Raw genomic sequence first — 17,294 nt, 5'->3', positions numbered from 1 at the left:
GAACTTGAAAGAAAGGAAAACGGAAAGTGGGGCCTTTGTCATCTTTGTTGGACAGTATTGATTGGGAAAAACCAAACTTCTCACAGGATACTAAAATAAATCAGGTCTTGATTTTCTGTGATAAAGTGACTTTGATTTCCGCATTTCAAGGTTCTCAATCGGTTCTCACTTCTCCTCCAGATATTTCTCCTCTTTGCCACAACCTGTTTGCCCTATACGATGAGACTGAAGCGATCTGGTACCCACCTAATCACGTGTTCAAAGTCGACGACTACACATCCACAAAGCTGCATTACCGCATGAGGTAAGTCTGACTGGGAGCCTGACCAGTCAAGCCTGCATGCCTCTCCATGGCTTCTTAACGAAAGCGTAGCCGACCATGCACGGGTCGATAAACGAGAGGGATGAACTAGAATTTCACAATGTGGCATCTCCCTTGAAAGTAGAATGGTGACTACATCAAAACCTCTGCACAATGCACAACAGGAAATTCAGATATCTGCATACGCGGATTGAATTTTCACCAGGCTTGGCAGCATGGCTTCATTAAAGACAGCATGCATTCAGCATTGGGCCAGGGCAGTGTGATTAGATAAACAAAACACAATATCTCCTACATCAGCCCCCAGCTGCCATCTGTAGCTGTCTGTGTCATGTACAACATTTGAAACAACTGACAACAGGCTACCTGCTGCCTTTTTGAACATTCTGAACAGCCTTTGTTTGTACAGAATGTTATTTATGCTGTGTGTGTGTGTGTGTGTGTGTGTGTGTGTTGGGGGGTGATTTTATGTTTCATTCAGTATCTAGAATGTAGAGCAGAACAGAGGCTTCAGGGCATTTCTTTTCACGGCATTGTTTGTGTCACATTCTCCTTACTGCCAGAAAATTCACTGGATCTTTGGTTCACTATTTTATTTATATTTTTTCACTCTATATACAGTACTGTGCAGATGTCTTAGGCACCCTAGACTTTATTATATATATATATGTTTATTTTTGTGTGTGTGTTAGCATAAAAGAGCACATTTGAGATTTCCAAATATTCATTTTCCAAAAGATTACATTTTTACAGTGCCCTTATTTTTTATTTTTTTAAGAGGCATTTAATTTAAAAAAGTAACATATTACTGTAAGCAATTTACTACTTTTTACATAAAAACTTGATCAAGGCTGTTTGAGATCAGAAGCAAGGAGCCAACCAAAGTCTGCAGAAGAATTGTGGCAAGTTGTCCAACATGCTTGGAACAACCTCCCTGCTGATTGTCTTAGCCAACGCTGTCCCGCAGTTCTATATCTCAAGAGAAGTGATGCAGTTTTAACACCGAAGGGTGGTAACAAAAAATATTGATTTGATTCAGTTTTTAAATATTCTGCCAAATTACTAAAATGGTAATGTAAAATGTATAGTATGTTTATTTAGGACTTTTCATTGAATTATATTTGAAAGAATCTTATCTGTACAGAATGTTATACAGGTGCCTAAAACTTTTGCACAGTACTGTGTGTGTATGTGTATATATATATATAATATATGGAGACTACTCCATTTCATATATTGCACTTGTTGTGTCAATAAAAAGATACTCCTCCCTCATTGCGCACTATATTTTGCTGAAGGCAACACATTTGTGTTGAAGAACTTCCTGTTTACTACATGGTGCAATAACAGCAATGAGTGCAACACTTCTAGCCGTCCCAAGTAGTCACACTTCAACCTCAACACCAGACCATCTTCCGAAAGTGGTTCAGACACAAGAAACATTTCACAGTTTGTTGTTTTCAAGTGGAGTACCAATTTCACTTTCTTGTCCTGGCTTATCACACGCACACTGAACACGAGATGTGAGAAAGACGTGCGAAAGCATACACACAGGTGAATAAATACACACACACACACAGGCTCCGTGTGTATGTGCCGGCGGTGAGGGATAAACCTGGACTGGCTCTCTGTTCTCAGGTTCTACTTCACCAACTGGCATGGCACGAATGAAAGCGAGTCGCCGGTGTGGAGACACTCCATCAACAAGCAGAGAAATGGGATGAGCCCCGAGATAGGCCCAGAGGGAACCCCGCTGCTTGACGCCCCCTCCCTGGAGTACCTGTTTGCACAGGTGATAAGTGCAGCTATACTTCACACCATGCATGGTTACAAGGCAAACCATACCCAAATTGCTTTATTGCAATACTTTAGGTAATACACAAAGAGTTGCAATCCAGTTGTCCGAAATGAAGAGGTAAAGGTTTTCATTTGTACGTGTCATCAGGAGACCTCTTGATGTTGAACCTCTTTTTCAAGAGAAACCTGCCCAGAGATTCAGAAGGGAAATGGGGGTTTCTTTCGACTTGTACAGTACATGGGCAAATCACAATGCAGATGACACAAAAACAGAATAATGCATTTAAACAGCTATGACAAAACATATATTTTGTCTATGAAGGCCATTTAGACAGTGATACAGTAGCATTCTCTCTCCTCCAAGTGTCTTTTGTAAACCATTTGCACTGTGAGCATTATACATGGACTATTTCCCTATCTCTTTCTAAACTCTGGAAACAATGGAATGTAACAGTGCCTGTGAGTGTCGACTATAACTCCAAGTTGATCTTTATCACCTCATCTTGACGCAGGTTGGTTTGCTTTTCTGCTAAAGCGTTTTTGTGTTTGTAGGGCCAGCATGACTTTCTGAAAGGCTGGGCACCAGTGCGGAGCCCACAGAGTGAGGCAGAGGTCCATGAAATTGAGAACGAGTGTCTGGGAATGGCCGTGTTGGCTATCTCGCACAACACTATCAACGGACAGCTGCCCCTGGCAAGGACCCCTGGAGAGATCAGGTACCTGCTCACGCAGCACTCTCAGCACTGTCTTCCCAAAAGCCTGGCAGATAAAATGCAGGCTCATAACAGAACTGCAAGGCCAGAAAATAGCACTTTTATGATTTCTGGCCTTTGAAAGGGTCCCGTGCTAACTTGCTTTGCTGGTGAGTGATTTGCCAGTTTTAATCAGATTGAGGCCAAATGCCCATGTAGGATGGTCGATTGTCGAACTTTGTTTTGTGTGCTGTTGTAGTTGAGAAGCAATGAACTCGATTTGTCAACTTGTTCAGCTATAAGAAGCACATTCCAGAAAGCCTGAGCAAGGACATCAAGCGGCGCAGCATCCTTACACGCATCCGCATCAACAACGTCTTCAAGAACTTCCTCAACGAGTTCAAGAGCAAGACCATCGAAGACAGCAACGTGACCGCGCATGACCTGAAGGTGAAGTACCTGGCCACGATGGAGACCCTGACCAAGAGCTTTGGCTGTGAGGTCAACAAGCCCGAAGACCTGCACATCTCCAACGAGACCGAGACGTTGCAGGCCCTCAAGTGGGAAAAAACGGAGGAACCTGAGGCGTACGAGGTCCAAGTGTCCGGAAATGCCGGGATTTCCTATCGGAAGAAGCCAGTCACTGTAAGATTCAATAAACTGCTTTATGTCGTTATGTCGTTCTGCAGATTTGCAAATCTCAGCCAGTAGAATGATGTATACATTTATGTGTTACAAGACAGTCCTAAATAATGGCTTTTTTTCTCCCAGGTTTTTAAGAGGAAATTATTGGTGGTTCAAAGATGTAAAGTGCATTCATTTTGATCATTTATTAGATTTCTTTAGAAATCAACTGAATTTTGGGTGTTTGCTATGTCATTACACTGCACATCCTTTCTCAGACTTCATCACTGTCTCTTGATGCATTTACATTAATTTCTCAATTTGACTCCTCCATCTTCTCTATGCACCCAGAACACAGTGGTTATCAAACGGAACAACAAGTCCAAGAAAAACAAGATGGAGGAAAATAAAAGAAATGACACCAGCGATGGCTGGTTACCCTTCTGCGACTTCCATGAGATCACACACATCGTCATCAAGGAATGTACAGTTACCATCTTCAAACAAGATAATAAAAAAATGGTACGAGCTTTTGCACTCTCACTGCTTGCAGAAGTTATCTTAAAATGTAGAACTCAAATCATTTACATTCTAAAATGTAGGACATTTCTAATTGAACACGCTTTGATGTTTCTCAACGCTTTGCTTTTAAGGAGATCATAAACTTTGTTGAGAAGACTTTACAAACTGTAGAATTTCAATTCTGGTGAACTAAAAAAGCTTTATATAGAGTCTGTATTTGCATAAGGAGAACACATTTGCATATGTACACTGTGAGAGCTTTACATAGCTGAAGATTCCTGCATGCACCACAGCAGAGCCACCCCTGGGTCTGAGAGAGCTGCGGTAGGTATCACAGAGTAGCCATTGTGTTGTGCGTCAGGCATCTGACTCCCTCCAAACTAATTTAAAATGGAGTCATGGCGAGGCTGAAGTGTGACTGTTAAGTAGGTGGCTTTGGCTGATGTTTGTGTCATAACGCTCCATGGGCCTGCCCGTTCTGCTCCTGCAGGAACTGAGGCTGTCGTCCCGCGGCAAGGCACTGTCTTTCGCCGCCCTAGTGGATGGCTACTTTCGACTGACGGTGGATGCCCACCACTACCTGTGCACTGAGGTGGCGCCTTCTTCTGTGGTGCAGAACCTGCTGAACAGCTGCCACGGCCCCATCTGGTCAGTCCTGACCCCCCTCCTTGTCCCCCCTCTTTCCACCAGATTACAACGGCCACTTCATACAAAATGGTGACTGCACAAGGTTTCATTTCCTGCCGGGATGTTACCATATGATATGCTACATGCTAGAGCCTGGTTGCCGGTTAGTCATTTTGCGTGGGCAGGTTTAACTGAGAAACCGCCATCTCTTCACGATTCACTGTGTCTGCTGCTCTTCCCTCAGCACGGACTACGCCATCCAGAAGCTTCGGCAGGAGGGCAACGAGGAGGGGATGTACGTGCTGCGCTGGAGCTGCACTGACTACAGCCACATCCTCATGACCGTCACCTGCAACGAGGTATCCGCGCTCAGCCTGCTTGTGGCCCTATGGTGATATTCACTGGGTGACTCAGGACGTTAGTCATACAGTTAAGCTTAAAGCAAATTTAGTTTTACCAGTAGCTCTAATTACAAGACAAGTATATTCGTTACAGACTAACAGTTTGTTCAAATACAGACTAAACAATGTGGAGGAACACATTTCTTTAATACTCTGTTAAATAAACATAAAAGCATGTGTTACCAGTTAGTACAGTTAATGGACAAAAACCTTCTTTATTAACCACCCTTACATTACTGTACTGTATTATGGAAACATTTTGGAGGTGAAAATGAATTGGGACACAACTGACAGTGTGGAATAACCGCAGAGAAAAGCACCCTTTCCAAGTTTAAAATGTCAAAGGTCATGCACTTCAGTGAAAACCTTGCTGTTGTCAATATTTAATATATGTCATGTTATAGTACCTTCAAACATTCATAATCCAGACTCCGATCTAAGTAGCCTGCTATAATTTTACTAGTACTAAACTATTGCTTGTAAGAACAACAAGAATGGTCATCTTGAGTCTGACTCTACTCATATGATTAGGTCTTACTGTACTTTTCAAGTAGCTGTGCTTCAATTAGCCACCATTTCCTCTCCTCTCTCTTGTTTCTGCCAGACGAACGTCTGTCAGTCAAGGCTGAACTGGCAGTTTAAGAACTTCCAGATAGAGGTGGGTGACCTGGGCTACCGGTTGTGTGGGACAGAAACCCACTGGCCCTCGCTGAAAGAGCTGATGGGACACCTGACTGGGCAGGTCCTCCGTACCGACCACCTCAGCTTCCACTTGAGGAGGTGCTGCCCGCCCCAACCTCGAGGTACACCCTCACAACTCTTCACTGCTACACTGGTCTCTGTCCCTCTCCAGTGACTTCTGAGAAATTCACCTCACCTTTCATTTATTTATTGGAACAGAGAGCACTGTAATGTAAAACCATAGAATAAGAATATATATTACATTATTGGCATTTGGCACTCTTATCCAGAGCGACGTACAGTTGATTAGACCAAGCAGGAGACAATCCTCCCCTGGAGCAATGCAGGGTTAAGGGCCTTGCTCAAGGGCCCAACGGCTGTGCAGATCTTACTGTGGCTACACTGGGATTCGAACCCCCGACGTAGCCTGTCCCAGTCATTTACCTTAACCACTACGCTACAGGCCGCCCCGGCACACTACTATAGAATTGAACTCTATAGTAGTGTGCCGGTTTCTGTGCTAGACTTGAAATGCATACCTGTTCAAGCAGATGTTATTGCCTGCATACCTTGATTTGTTATGGTTATCGTATATAGTAGATGGTAGACAGCCATATAACCCTGACCATCACATATAGAAATGCTATCTTCGTGTCATTTCTCAGGCAGAGAAAGCTTTATTTTAGAGAATCGCTTCCACAGCTGGTGGTGTTACTGAGGTTTTAATACACAGAAAATTAAGTATTTGGAAAGAGGCATTACATGTCTGGGAGTAATGGGTCAGTGTGTAGGTTTCATAGACATATTTTCACTGTTGCATAAAAAAAAAAAAAAAAATGCTATAGCTACTTAGTGCCATTTTTTTTCAAAAGCAGCAATTGACCACTTAAGAAGAACTTAACTGACTGATTCACACATTTCACTTTGTTTCATTGTCATTACACGTATTCTGGCCAGATAAACTGTGTAATTCTGTTGTTTAAGGGACCTAGTTCTGCTTTTGGGTTTTCAGTATCTCTTAATGTCACATTGACAAACACAATACAAGTCGGCCCAACAGATAACAAATCCTGTTTTCTTTGGACTGAAGTCAACTGACAGGTTCAAAGGGAAACATTTAGTGCAGAATGAACTGGAATGGCAGCATTCTAGCGTATTGCATGTGAGTGTGTATGTGTGTGTGCATGTGCATGTGCATGCATGTTTGTGCGTGTGCGTGCATGTGTGTGTGTGTGCGTGCATGTGTGTGTGTGCGTGTGTGTGTGTGCGTGTGCATGCGTGTGCATGCGTGTGCATGCGTCTGCGTGCGTCTGCGTGCGTGCGTGTGCGTGTGTGTGTGTGTGTGTGCATGCATGCATGTGGGCGGGTGTGTGTGTGGGGGTGTGCATGCAATGTGTGCGTGCAGTGTGTGCGTGTGTGTGTTTTGTCCGGGGGTCAGTGTGTGGAGGGAAAGCGAGTGAGTGAGTGGGGCACACGGTGGGTTCACTCCCTACTCCCCAGCTAGACCACTCCGGTCTGCCTGCTCTGGTCGCCTTATGGTTCCCTCACTAAGAGCACCTGGCGGTCGAGCTGCACGTTCACGCCTGTTTTCCGTTCTGGTACCACTGTCAGGACAGCAGAATCCCTCCCCCTATTTCGACGCAGACTAAAAACACACCTTTTCAAACCCCCCCCCAAAAAAATGATGATGACCAAATGTTTAGAACAACACTTTGTGTTTTACTAGTTATGGATGTGATGCTTTAACTTGTGGAAGAACCTATGCACTTGTAAGTCGCTTTGGATTAAAAGCCAAATGCCAAAATGTAAATGTAAAAATGTGAGGGAACATCCGCACTCAGCAGGGGCTGACCTTTGCAGAGCGTTTGTGAGGCGAGCTGGAACACAGGGATCAGCCAGGCCAGGTCCCTAGTACTTCAGGGTCCCCGGTCCTGCTCTTCTTTCCCAGCCTGGCTCAGTTTGGGACCATTTGGATGACACTGCCTTCCAGAAATTTCATTATCACTTCAGCATGCGTGCCCAGGCACAGCGGAAAAGCAGCTGTTTCAGGCAGGAAGTGTAGTAAATGTGGTTTTCCGGTGACAGGCATTTCATGTCTGTTTACTTCACAGATAGTGTTGTGAAACGTTTTGTCCACTTCAAGAAGAGTCAGCATAAATATAATTTTTTATTTATTTATTTCATTTATTTTTTTATACGCCACTAACCTAACACTGCATCTCCACCACAGACTGTAAATGTTTTTTGAGCGGGACAAGAATGATGGGAGGTGAGCAGGGCTGTGGCAGTCCACGGCATGTAGACCTTCTCATGGTTTCCAAGCTGCACGATGACATTCTTTGACAAACCACAGTATCCTCTCTCATAGCTACACTTCCTCATCACCAGCATGTGAGCACACACAGTTCTAAAGCCCTGTGCCCTGAGCCCTGTGCCTGCACAAAGCTACCAATATAAAGACCGATCAGCCTCTTAGGCTGCCTGACCTACATTAGGTACATTACGGGCCATATAAATGATGAATTCCCTGCTTTTTGTGGGAAATGGAAATTGGCCCATCTATGTTTTTGGTTTGTCTACCTAAACGTGTCGTTTGGTTTTGCATGTAGCCCACAGGGGTCTGGGTATCGGTAGATGTGGTGCTGGAATTGGCCAGATCAAAAACAAACAAACAAAAAAATGCAACAATGCAGATACTTCATGGACCGCGGGAGTGCCCAGAGTGAGGCAATTTTTATGTTTACAATTTTGAACACAGGAACCAAACCCTATCCCTATCATTATTCCAAAATTGACAGTGGTGAATCCTAAAATTCTAGTGTGGTTTTGTGCAACTATTAATATATTTAACTATTTAGGTTTTTTCCTTCTTGAGGTACTTATATGCTGGTGTTAAATGCTTTTAATAGCTATGCAAGAACATTCACAGGATCACTATCATCTATATGCCTACTTCATATATTATAGTAATGGTCACAGCAATGTAACAATCAGTTTAAGCCTAAATGTTTTTATTTCATCAGAATTTTATTTCTGCTTTGGATTTAGCTCAGTTCAGCACTAAAAGGTCAGATACCAAAACAAACCCAAATTATCAGCTCAACAGTCAAATGTAAATGAAAAGTTTTCTAATTGTACACATCTGCTAAATGAGAATTTAACATTTCTCAAGCTTCAGTTTTCTGAAATTACAGTCTCACATTATACAGATATTTCTTGCTGGTCCACACAACCATGGAAAAACTACAGATTGGTTTGGGAGCATGGAGCAGTGGGGAAATAAAATAATGGATCACTGTCAGTCTTGTGTAAATATTGATGTCATTACAAAGCAGCTTAATGGCTCCTGGATTACTCAGGGCACATACCTTGAGTCCCTCGTAGCACTCTGGCTGTGAAAACTTTCTGCAGAGAAGGTGAAAGATGCCGGTCTCTGGTGACAAGACGGGTATAGATGATTAATGATACCTTTCTATATTAAACCAAGAACTTGTTGATGTGATATCTACAAAGGTCATGTAGGGCAATGGATGCTGTTTTCCACGTTGGCCTATAAACAAGTATTAATACTGTTTACATTGAAGAATAACAACACACATATAGTACAGAATGCCAAACTAAAGGAAGTGAGCTTCATGTTCTCTTGACAGATGTACACTATTGGTTTTTGATGGCCATGTCAACCACTTTCCAATACAGTTTTCAGGGACTTAATCTTTACTCTGCATTGTTTTGCATCCTATTCATTCAGAAATAACACTCAGCAAAATGCTTATTTGCCATAGTCTCTCAACGATGGCGCACCTCCACCATGTATTCAAATGAATAAGGGGGGCAGAGGGAGTTAAAATTGTACTGTAACTAATTTTCCAGTTTGGTTCTGGTACACACTGCACCGGCTAACTAGATTTGCACTGAAATTCATTCGTCAATAATTCGATTTTTCAGGTAGGGAGTTCCGTTGCAGAATATGATTGTCACTCACCTTCATAATCAACCAGTTTGTGAACGTAACAAAATTAAGCACGTCAATGAGGAGTGACAACTGTATCTAGCTGCCTGCAGTGTGTATGTGGCCTGTAGGTATTATAGTTCCCTCCATAATGTTTAGGACAAAGATTTGTAATAAAAATTGCATGTGGTTAAAGTGTCAGTTTTAACAAATTTTTTAAGAAACCATTATTGATTATGTATTCATGTTTATCAACATGAGGACCAAAGTTGTGCCAATGAAAGTCAAAGAAGCCATTATGAGACTGAGAAACAAGAATAAAATAGTATAAAAATACCCTTGAGAATACACTTTAACCACATGTTAATTGTGTTAAAAATCTAAAATTGTGGCAAATAAAGACATAATTTGTCCCAAACATTATGGTGGGCACTGTAGGTTGTCAATAATGGGCCTTATCTTTACACAACAGGAATTCTTCATAGTGTACATTTAAAGGAATTTAGTGGAGATTTTAAGTACCCTATGTATGACACAGCCGCACAATTTGCACCAATAATTAAAAAAATCACAGTGGCCCATACCCCCAGACATGTCAAGTCTGTTTGTACTTGCCGTTTCTGAGTTCCATCAATGTTGAGGATCTGGGTCAATCACAAGCTTTTTCTTTGTTTCAGAGATCTCCAACCTCTTAGTGGTGACGAAGAGAGTGTCTGCCACTCAGACCCCTCTGCAAGTCAGTCAGCTCAGCTTTCACAGGATTCTCAAAGAGGAAATACAACAGGTAGAGTGTGTGCGTGTGTGCGTGCGTGCGTGCGTGCGTGCGTGCGTGCGTGCGTGCGTGCGTGCGTGCGTGCGTGCGTGCGTGCGTGCGTGCGTGCGTGCGTGCGTGCGTGCGTGCGTGCGTGCGTGCGTGCGTGCGTGCGTGCGTGCGTGCGTGCGTGCGTGCGTGCGTGCGTGCGTGCGTGCGTGCGTGCGTGCGTGCGTGCGTGCGTGCGTGCGTGCGTGCGTGCGTGCGTGCGTGCGTGCGTGCGTGCGTGCGTGCGTGCGTGCGTGCGTGCGTGCGTGCGTGCGTGCGTGCGTGCGCGCGCATGTACTCATGGCTCATTCACCACGTCTTGGCTCCTGACCCATCAGTATCTTCCACTGTCCCGTTTTCTCAGGGGGAGCACCTCGGCAGAGGGACCAGAACCAACATCTACGCAGGTGTGCTGAAGATGAACAATGAGGACGACGCCTTACAGGAGGTGAAGGTGGTCCTGAAGGTGCTGGGGTCCAGTCACAGAGACATCTCCCTGGTGAGGGCCCTGACCACAGTGCCTTTGTGCCATGCTTGCTCTGTCTGTGTGCCCCTGAGCCCTTCTCACTCTCCCCCCCCAGGCCTTCTTCGAGACGGCCAGCATGATGCGGCAGGTCTCGCACAAACACATCTCCCTGCTCTATGGCATCTGCGTCCGCGACCTGGAGTGTGAGTTTCACCCGCGCCTGCTCTAACACTACGTATTCATCTCTCTATATCCTAGTCCGATATTATACATGTATCCATCTTTATTCCAAGACTATATTTATCTGACTCGCTAACACTATGTATCCAGCTTTGCTGTAGTAGCACTGGATATTCATTGGCCCTGCCCTACTGTAACCTTCCATATGTCTTTATTGATTTTATCTTTTGTCTACTCCTACTCTGCATTTTCTCCATCTTTTCTCTGCTCTAATATTATATTCATTGATCTTTTCTGTATCCTTCCATATTTCTCTGGCTTTATTCTAACCCTTCATCCATATCTATTGTATTGCCCCGCCACTGATACCTTCCAGATCTCTGCTCATTTTTATTAACCTAATTCAGCAGACACATTACCTTAAACTCCTATATGTAGGGTCATAATGTGAGAAAGATTTAATTCATGAAGGGCTATGTGTTAACAGTTGTTAAATGTAAATACTGTAGTGATATTAGGAATCTTTTCAGAGTTATCACTAAAGTAAGCACTAAAAATGTCAAATGAGAGATGATTTACTCTCCTAAAGCCAAGTGCTTAGAAACTGATATTCGTGCTACAAAGAATGAATATTCAATTTTCATTTGAAGACTTTTAATTGGATCAATTATCAGCAACCAATGCTTTCATTTTCTGTGATGTGTTGGGAGAAATTATGGCCTAGAGATGAAATCAGCAAAGACCTAAATCCATTTGTACAAAAATGAAGATTTCAAAGACAAAGCAACTGGTAATGAGACAAACCCATGTTGTGTTAAAATCTGTTAAACACAACGTTATGGAATAACTTAATGCATTTTCAGTAACGATTTAGACAATTGACTGGAATGAAAATCAGCATACCTCAGGTCAGGTCTGGGAACCCCTGCTCTCCTTGTTGGGCTAAAGTGGCCTAAAGTGGCCTATTCTCATCATCACGTGGTCTTATTTTGTAAAGTTTTGACATGGACATCTTGTTATGGTGGCTCTCAAGTGTAAAACGCAAAGACAAATACGTTCGGCCCTGAGGTGCAGATGCAACCTACAAAAACAAAAACAAAAACCTGCAGCCCTGAAGTGCAAAACAGAAATACAAAAAGAATATGCAAAAACAAAACCTTTCAGTCCTGGAGTGCAAATACAACGTACAAAAACAATGCAATGCAAAACACAAACAAACGTTGCACTTCTGGACAACTTTTTGTTTTGTATGTTGCAGCTGCACCGTAGGGCTGCTAGTTTTTGTATGTTTGTGTTTTCACCTTGTTGACCTAAGTGGATACAATGGTTTAGATAGTTGGAGTGCCAAAAAACATGGTTGTACCTCCTTTGAAATAACTTAAATGGTCTTTGGAAGGTACAGATTCGAGTGTGAATATTTACCTCCCTGCTCCCTGATCACTTCCAGCTTCCACTCATTTCCTTCTTTATCCTACTGTCAAAACGCTTATCATTTTGCATGAATTTACTCCACTATCTGCTACCTGTACTACCATCATCTGTATTATACCTGTCTGACATTAGTGATCTTCCATCTCTAGATGACTGGTCTGATATGACTATTACCTTTCACCTATATTAAGCGTGTCCAACAGTACAGTGACCTTCCATCTACGTATATCACACTTATCCTACATGACTCTTATCTTCTCTCTACATCATACTTGCCTCTCTTGCACTACTGTTATCTTCCATCAGTATCAGACCTGTCACACAACAGTGGTTTTCAACAACAGACTGATCCTACACGTCTGCACTGACCATACCAGCTGTACCAGACTGATGTTGTTGTGTTGTCCTCCTGCTCAGACATCATGGTGGAGGAGTATGTGCAGCTGGGCCCACTCGACCTCTTCATGCAGAGGAACCGCATGCACCTCAACACACCATGGAAGTTCCAGGTGGCCAAGCAGCTGGCTGGTGCCCTCAGCTACCTGGTAATACAAAGATACAAGTTAATGACATGTCATGGTGTATAAGGGCGGCATGGCTCAGGCAGTAAGTCTGGCAGTCGGAGGGATGCCAGTTCAATCCCCCGCCCGGGCTGTGTCGAAGTGTCCCTGAGCAAGACACCTAACCCCTAAATGCTCCTGACGAGCTGGTCGGCGCCTTGCGTGGCAGCCAATCGCCATCAGTGTGTGAGTGTGTGTATGAATGGGTGAATGAGAAACATCAATTGTACAGCGCTTTGGATAAAGGCGCGATATAAATGCCAACCATTTCATGAGATATAATCATGAGATACTCTGTGAAATTGTTATTTCCTACTTTATCATCAGTATGCAGCATTGGGAATCAGTTTGTCATTGGCACAGAATCAGAAATAGCTGAGGAAAGGATAAGAGCGGCACAGAACTTATTTGCGCGGCTTGCTTTTACAGTAGTTTGGTGAATGACCGCACTCACCATCATAAAGGGATGCCTGCAGCTGTCTTGGGTCTGTGTCAGGTGTGCTTCTCACTCATATCTGATGGCTGTGATTCCCCTCCCAGGAGGATAAGAAGCTTGTCCATGGGTACGTTTGTGCCAAGAATATCCTGCTGGCTAGGGACGGGCGTGACAATGAGGGTGGGCCATTTATCAAGCTGAGTGACCCAGGCATCCCTGTCACTGTACTCACCAGAGAGGGTAAGGAGCTATACACCACACAACTGTACTCAGTACTGAGGGTAAGGGGCTACACACCACACAACTGTACTCACTACTGAGGGTAAGGGGCTACACACCATACGACTGTACTCACTACTGAGGGTAAGGGGCTACACACCACACAACTGTACTCACTACTGAGGGTAAGGGGCTACACACCACACAACTGTACTCACTACTGAGGGTAAGGGGCTACACACCATACGACTGTACTCACTACTGAGGGTAAGGGGCTACACACCATACGACTGTACTCACTACTGAGGGTAAGGGGCTACACACCATACGACTGTACTCACTACTGAGGGTAAGGGGCTACACACCACACTCAGAGATGCTAAGGGGTCAGTGTGTTCTGTGTGTAACAACTGTGTGTATCCTCAGAGTGTGTGGACCGGATCCCTTGGATCGCCCCAGAATGTGTCAAGAACACCAATGCGCTGAGTGTGGCAGCTGACAAGTGGAGTTTTGGCACCACCCTGTGGGAAATCTGCTATGACGGAGAGGTGCCCCTCAAAGACAAGACCCTCACTGAGGTACAGTCTTTTAACTTCAGAACTAAGGGCTCAACAAAACATTATTTCCTCTCTATCATTTAAATGTCTCAGTATGAAGTATTATTTTCGTGCTTAAGTCAACTGCTTGTATCAAGTTTCAGTTTAACAAAACAGTGGAATGGTTTGCATATGTTTTTGGTTTATCAAGATGGCCAAAAGTACATAAATACAGTTTTTAGCATAAGGAGATAGAAAAGGCTGTTACAGATTTCAGTTTAAGAAAACAACAGAAGCAGCTGCTGCAGGCTTTCTCTGCGCCTGAGACAGACACGGTTCCTGACCTGGGTGAGTCTGTTACTCACATAGAGTTGGTCTGGTTTCTGTGAACAGAAAGAGCGCTTCTACATGCGGGAGGTCATGCTGCCCACTCCAGACTGCAAGGAACTGGCGGACCTTATGACGCACTGCATGAACTACGATACCCACAAGAGGCCCTTCTTCAGAGCCATCGTGAGGGACATCGACATGCTGGAGGAGAAGAGTAAGGCTGCTCCCCCACACTCACGGCTCCACCATTTTCTTTTCCAGTCAGAAGCACAGCTGCTACTTTTTAACACTTTTTTTTTTTTTACATGTATTTCTATTATTTACAGTGTAAGTGTAGATTTAGTATGTTCGGGGGGACAGCCCTCCCAGTCACACACGGCAATGTTTTTCTTTTCTTCTTTTTTACTAACTTTGCCACCTTGTGGATTGGAAAGGTACTGCAGTTCTCTCAATACTCAATGTACCAAATTGTTGTGACATTCAGAGAAAAAATGTCCTATTAGCAACCCTTCAACTGACAGCCAAGGTACTTTTTCTGCCTGCTCTTATCTTGTAGAACTGAATATGTAGGCTGTGCTACACTTGCTCGAGTTCTTGCTAGAGTAACATTGTCATCCTCTCACACAGACCCCTCCATCAAACCAGTTCCCAGTCAGGAGATAGACCCCACCGTGTATGAAAAGCGATTCCTCAAGAAGGTTCGGGACCTGGGGGAGGTAATGTGTGACAATATCGTCTATGTAGCGCGTTGTGTGATCGCATTTTGTGAGTTTGAACATGGCATTGTGAAGACGGTGTGTTCGCACAGTAAGGAGCAAAGATGCTGAGATGGTGTAAGCCCTACATGGGGATAGCGCTGGAATGGTGTGGGTGCCAGCAGACGTACGCACGTTGTGTGACGAGCCCATGGGCTGCTGTGTGGCAGGGTCACTTTGGGAAGGTGGAGCTTTGTCGTTACGACCCCCGGGAGGACCGCACAGGCGAGCTGGTGGCGGTGAAGTCCCTGAAGCCCGAGAACAGGGGGGTGCAGTGCAGCAACCTGTGGTGCGAGATTGACATCCTGAGGAAGCTGTACCATGAGAACATCGTCAGGTACAAGGGCATCTGCAAGGAGGAGGGTAAGGAAAGCCTGTCACATGTCGTTTCTGAGCACCACCATGCCCGCTCTTAACCATCAGCTGTGCTGCCACTATCTTTGTTTACTAGGTCTGCTGTGGGTGCTATGGTCTCACTATCTTTGTTTACTAGGTCTGGTGTGGGTGCTATGGTGTTACTATCTTTGTTTACCAGGTCTGGTTGGGGTTCTATGGTGTCATTTAACAGATTTGGTGTCGCTCTGTATCACCCTACCAGATGTCAGTGTAATGCTGCTCTAGAACTCAACATTAAATGCAGTCTCTCTAACCATTTGCAGTGGTTTTCTCTTGAATGGAGCCCAGGCCCAATCCAGTTTAACACACCGTCCCTCTGCTCCCGTTTAGGAGGAAGATCCCTCAAGCTGATCATGGAGTACCTGCCTGCCGGGAGCCTGAAAGAGTACCTGCCCAGGAACAAGGCCAACGTTGACCTGAGGATGCTCCTAAGATATGCCATTCAGATATGCAAGGTAGGCCCTCCGTTTGCCACACTGTGCAGCATCCCCACATTTGGGGACGTGTTGTAGTGGTTGGAATGTTCGCTCTGCTAGTTTGCTGGTGGGGTAATGTATTGCAACAATTTTAAAGAAAACAATCTGCTACACTATAACAACCTCAGAATGCACAGTTCATTCCTGATTGTTTTAAAATGTTAACATTTTGGTGCTGTTGAATACACCCCAGGGCTGGTGCAGTATGTGCCCAAGTCCTGTGTTATGTTTTAATGGTGTGTGAGGACAGAGGTGAAAATGGTAGGTGTGTGCAAACGCATATGACCATTTATGAGAACAAATGAAGTGGAAGGAAGTTATTTTCTATGTGCTTTTTTCCATCCAGGGAATGAATTATCTGGGATCGCAGAACTATATCCACCGGGACCTGGCTGCTCGTAATGTCCTGGTGGAGAACAAGAACACGGTCAAGATCGGAGACTTTGGTCTGACCAAGAGCATCAAAGACAAAGAGGATTACTACACGGTGAAGGACGAACTGGACAGCCCTGTGTTCTGGTGAGGGACTGCAGTACAGGATGGGCTGGCAGCTGTCTGCAGCAGGGGGCAGTGGCTGCAGCTGACCCTGAGAAGTACTTGCAGGCAGATAAAGGAACAGAGTGTATTAAGCATAATCGTGACCTGTCTTCACCATAAATTCACCCACCAGTTCTTGCCCAAGGTGACCTGCATAGATTACATTTGCAGTGTCACCATGTTGTAGATCTTTTCTATTGAAGCAGGTGCTGTAAAATACCTTAAACAGGGGCGCACCCTCCGCAATATCTCTATACAGATTTAATGCTTGATACGTAGTGCAACTCTGCAATTGTTCCTTGCCAAAATCAGCACGCAGGTCCTGATGTTCCAATGGCTAAATGGAGTTTGAGAGTTGCAAGTACTAAGGCAGACCTGACTCCATTTGAAAATGCTTGCTCACACTCACAAGCAATGAGGTCATCTACAGGGGCTGTTTAGCCTTGTTGTGTGTGCGCCTCTATGTGGTGCCTATGATGCGACTCCCAGGTCTGAAGTGTTACTGTAGAACAGCATTGGTATAATTGAGTGGAATGGGGCCTCATACCTCGTATT

General features: G+C 44.4%; 1 protein-coding gene across 1 annotated transcript in view; it reads left to right on the top strand.

Annotated features, from left to right (window-relative positions):
- jak1 (Janus kinase 1) overlaps positions 1-17,294 on the top strand; it is a 37,984-nt gene that overhangs the window by 19,183 nt on the left and 1,507 nt on the right. Inside the window, exons 3-21 of the mRNA XM_061238728.1 lie at positions 181-304; positions 1,961-2,114; positions 2,672-2,835; positions 3,108-3,456; positions 3,787-3,957; positions 4,448-4,605; positions 4,829-4,943; positions 5,590-5,788; positions 10,296-10,402; positions 10,782-10,916; positions 10,999-11,086; positions 12,912-13,039; positions 13,595-13,730; positions 14,136-14,287; positions 14,639-14,789; positions 15,203-15,291; positions 15,501-15,693; positions 16,057-16,181; positions 16,549-16,721. Coding sequence (XP_061094712.1) covers positions 181-304; positions 1,961-2,114; positions 2,672-2,835; positions 3,108-3,456; positions 3,787-3,957; positions 4,448-4,605; positions 4,829-4,943; positions 5,590-5,788; positions 10,296-10,402; positions 10,782-10,916; positions 10,999-11,086; positions 12,912-13,039; positions 13,595-13,730; positions 14,136-14,287; positions 14,639-14,789; positions 15,203-15,291; positions 15,501-15,693; positions 16,057-16,181; positions 16,549-16,721 — 2,911 coding nt within the window. The remainder of the gene's footprint in view (positions 1-180; positions 305-1,960; positions 2,115-2,671; positions 2,836-3,107; positions 3,457-3,786; positions 3,958-4,447; positions 4,606-4,828; positions 4,944-5,589; positions 5,789-10,295; positions 10,403-10,781; positions 10,917-10,998; positions 11,087-12,911; positions 13,040-13,594; positions 13,731-14,135; positions 14,288-14,638; positions 14,790-15,202; positions 15,292-15,500; positions 15,694-16,056; positions 16,182-16,548; positions 16,722-17,294) is intronic.

This window comes from Conger conger, chromosome 4 (genome assembly GCF_963514075.1).
Source record: "Conger conger chromosome 4, fConCon1.1, whole genome shotgun sequence".
NCBI classification, from domain to species: Eukaryota; Metazoa; Chordata; class Actinopteri; order Anguilliformes; family Congridae; genus Conger; species Conger conger.
This window is presented reverse-complemented; position numbering and strand designations above follow the sequence as displayed.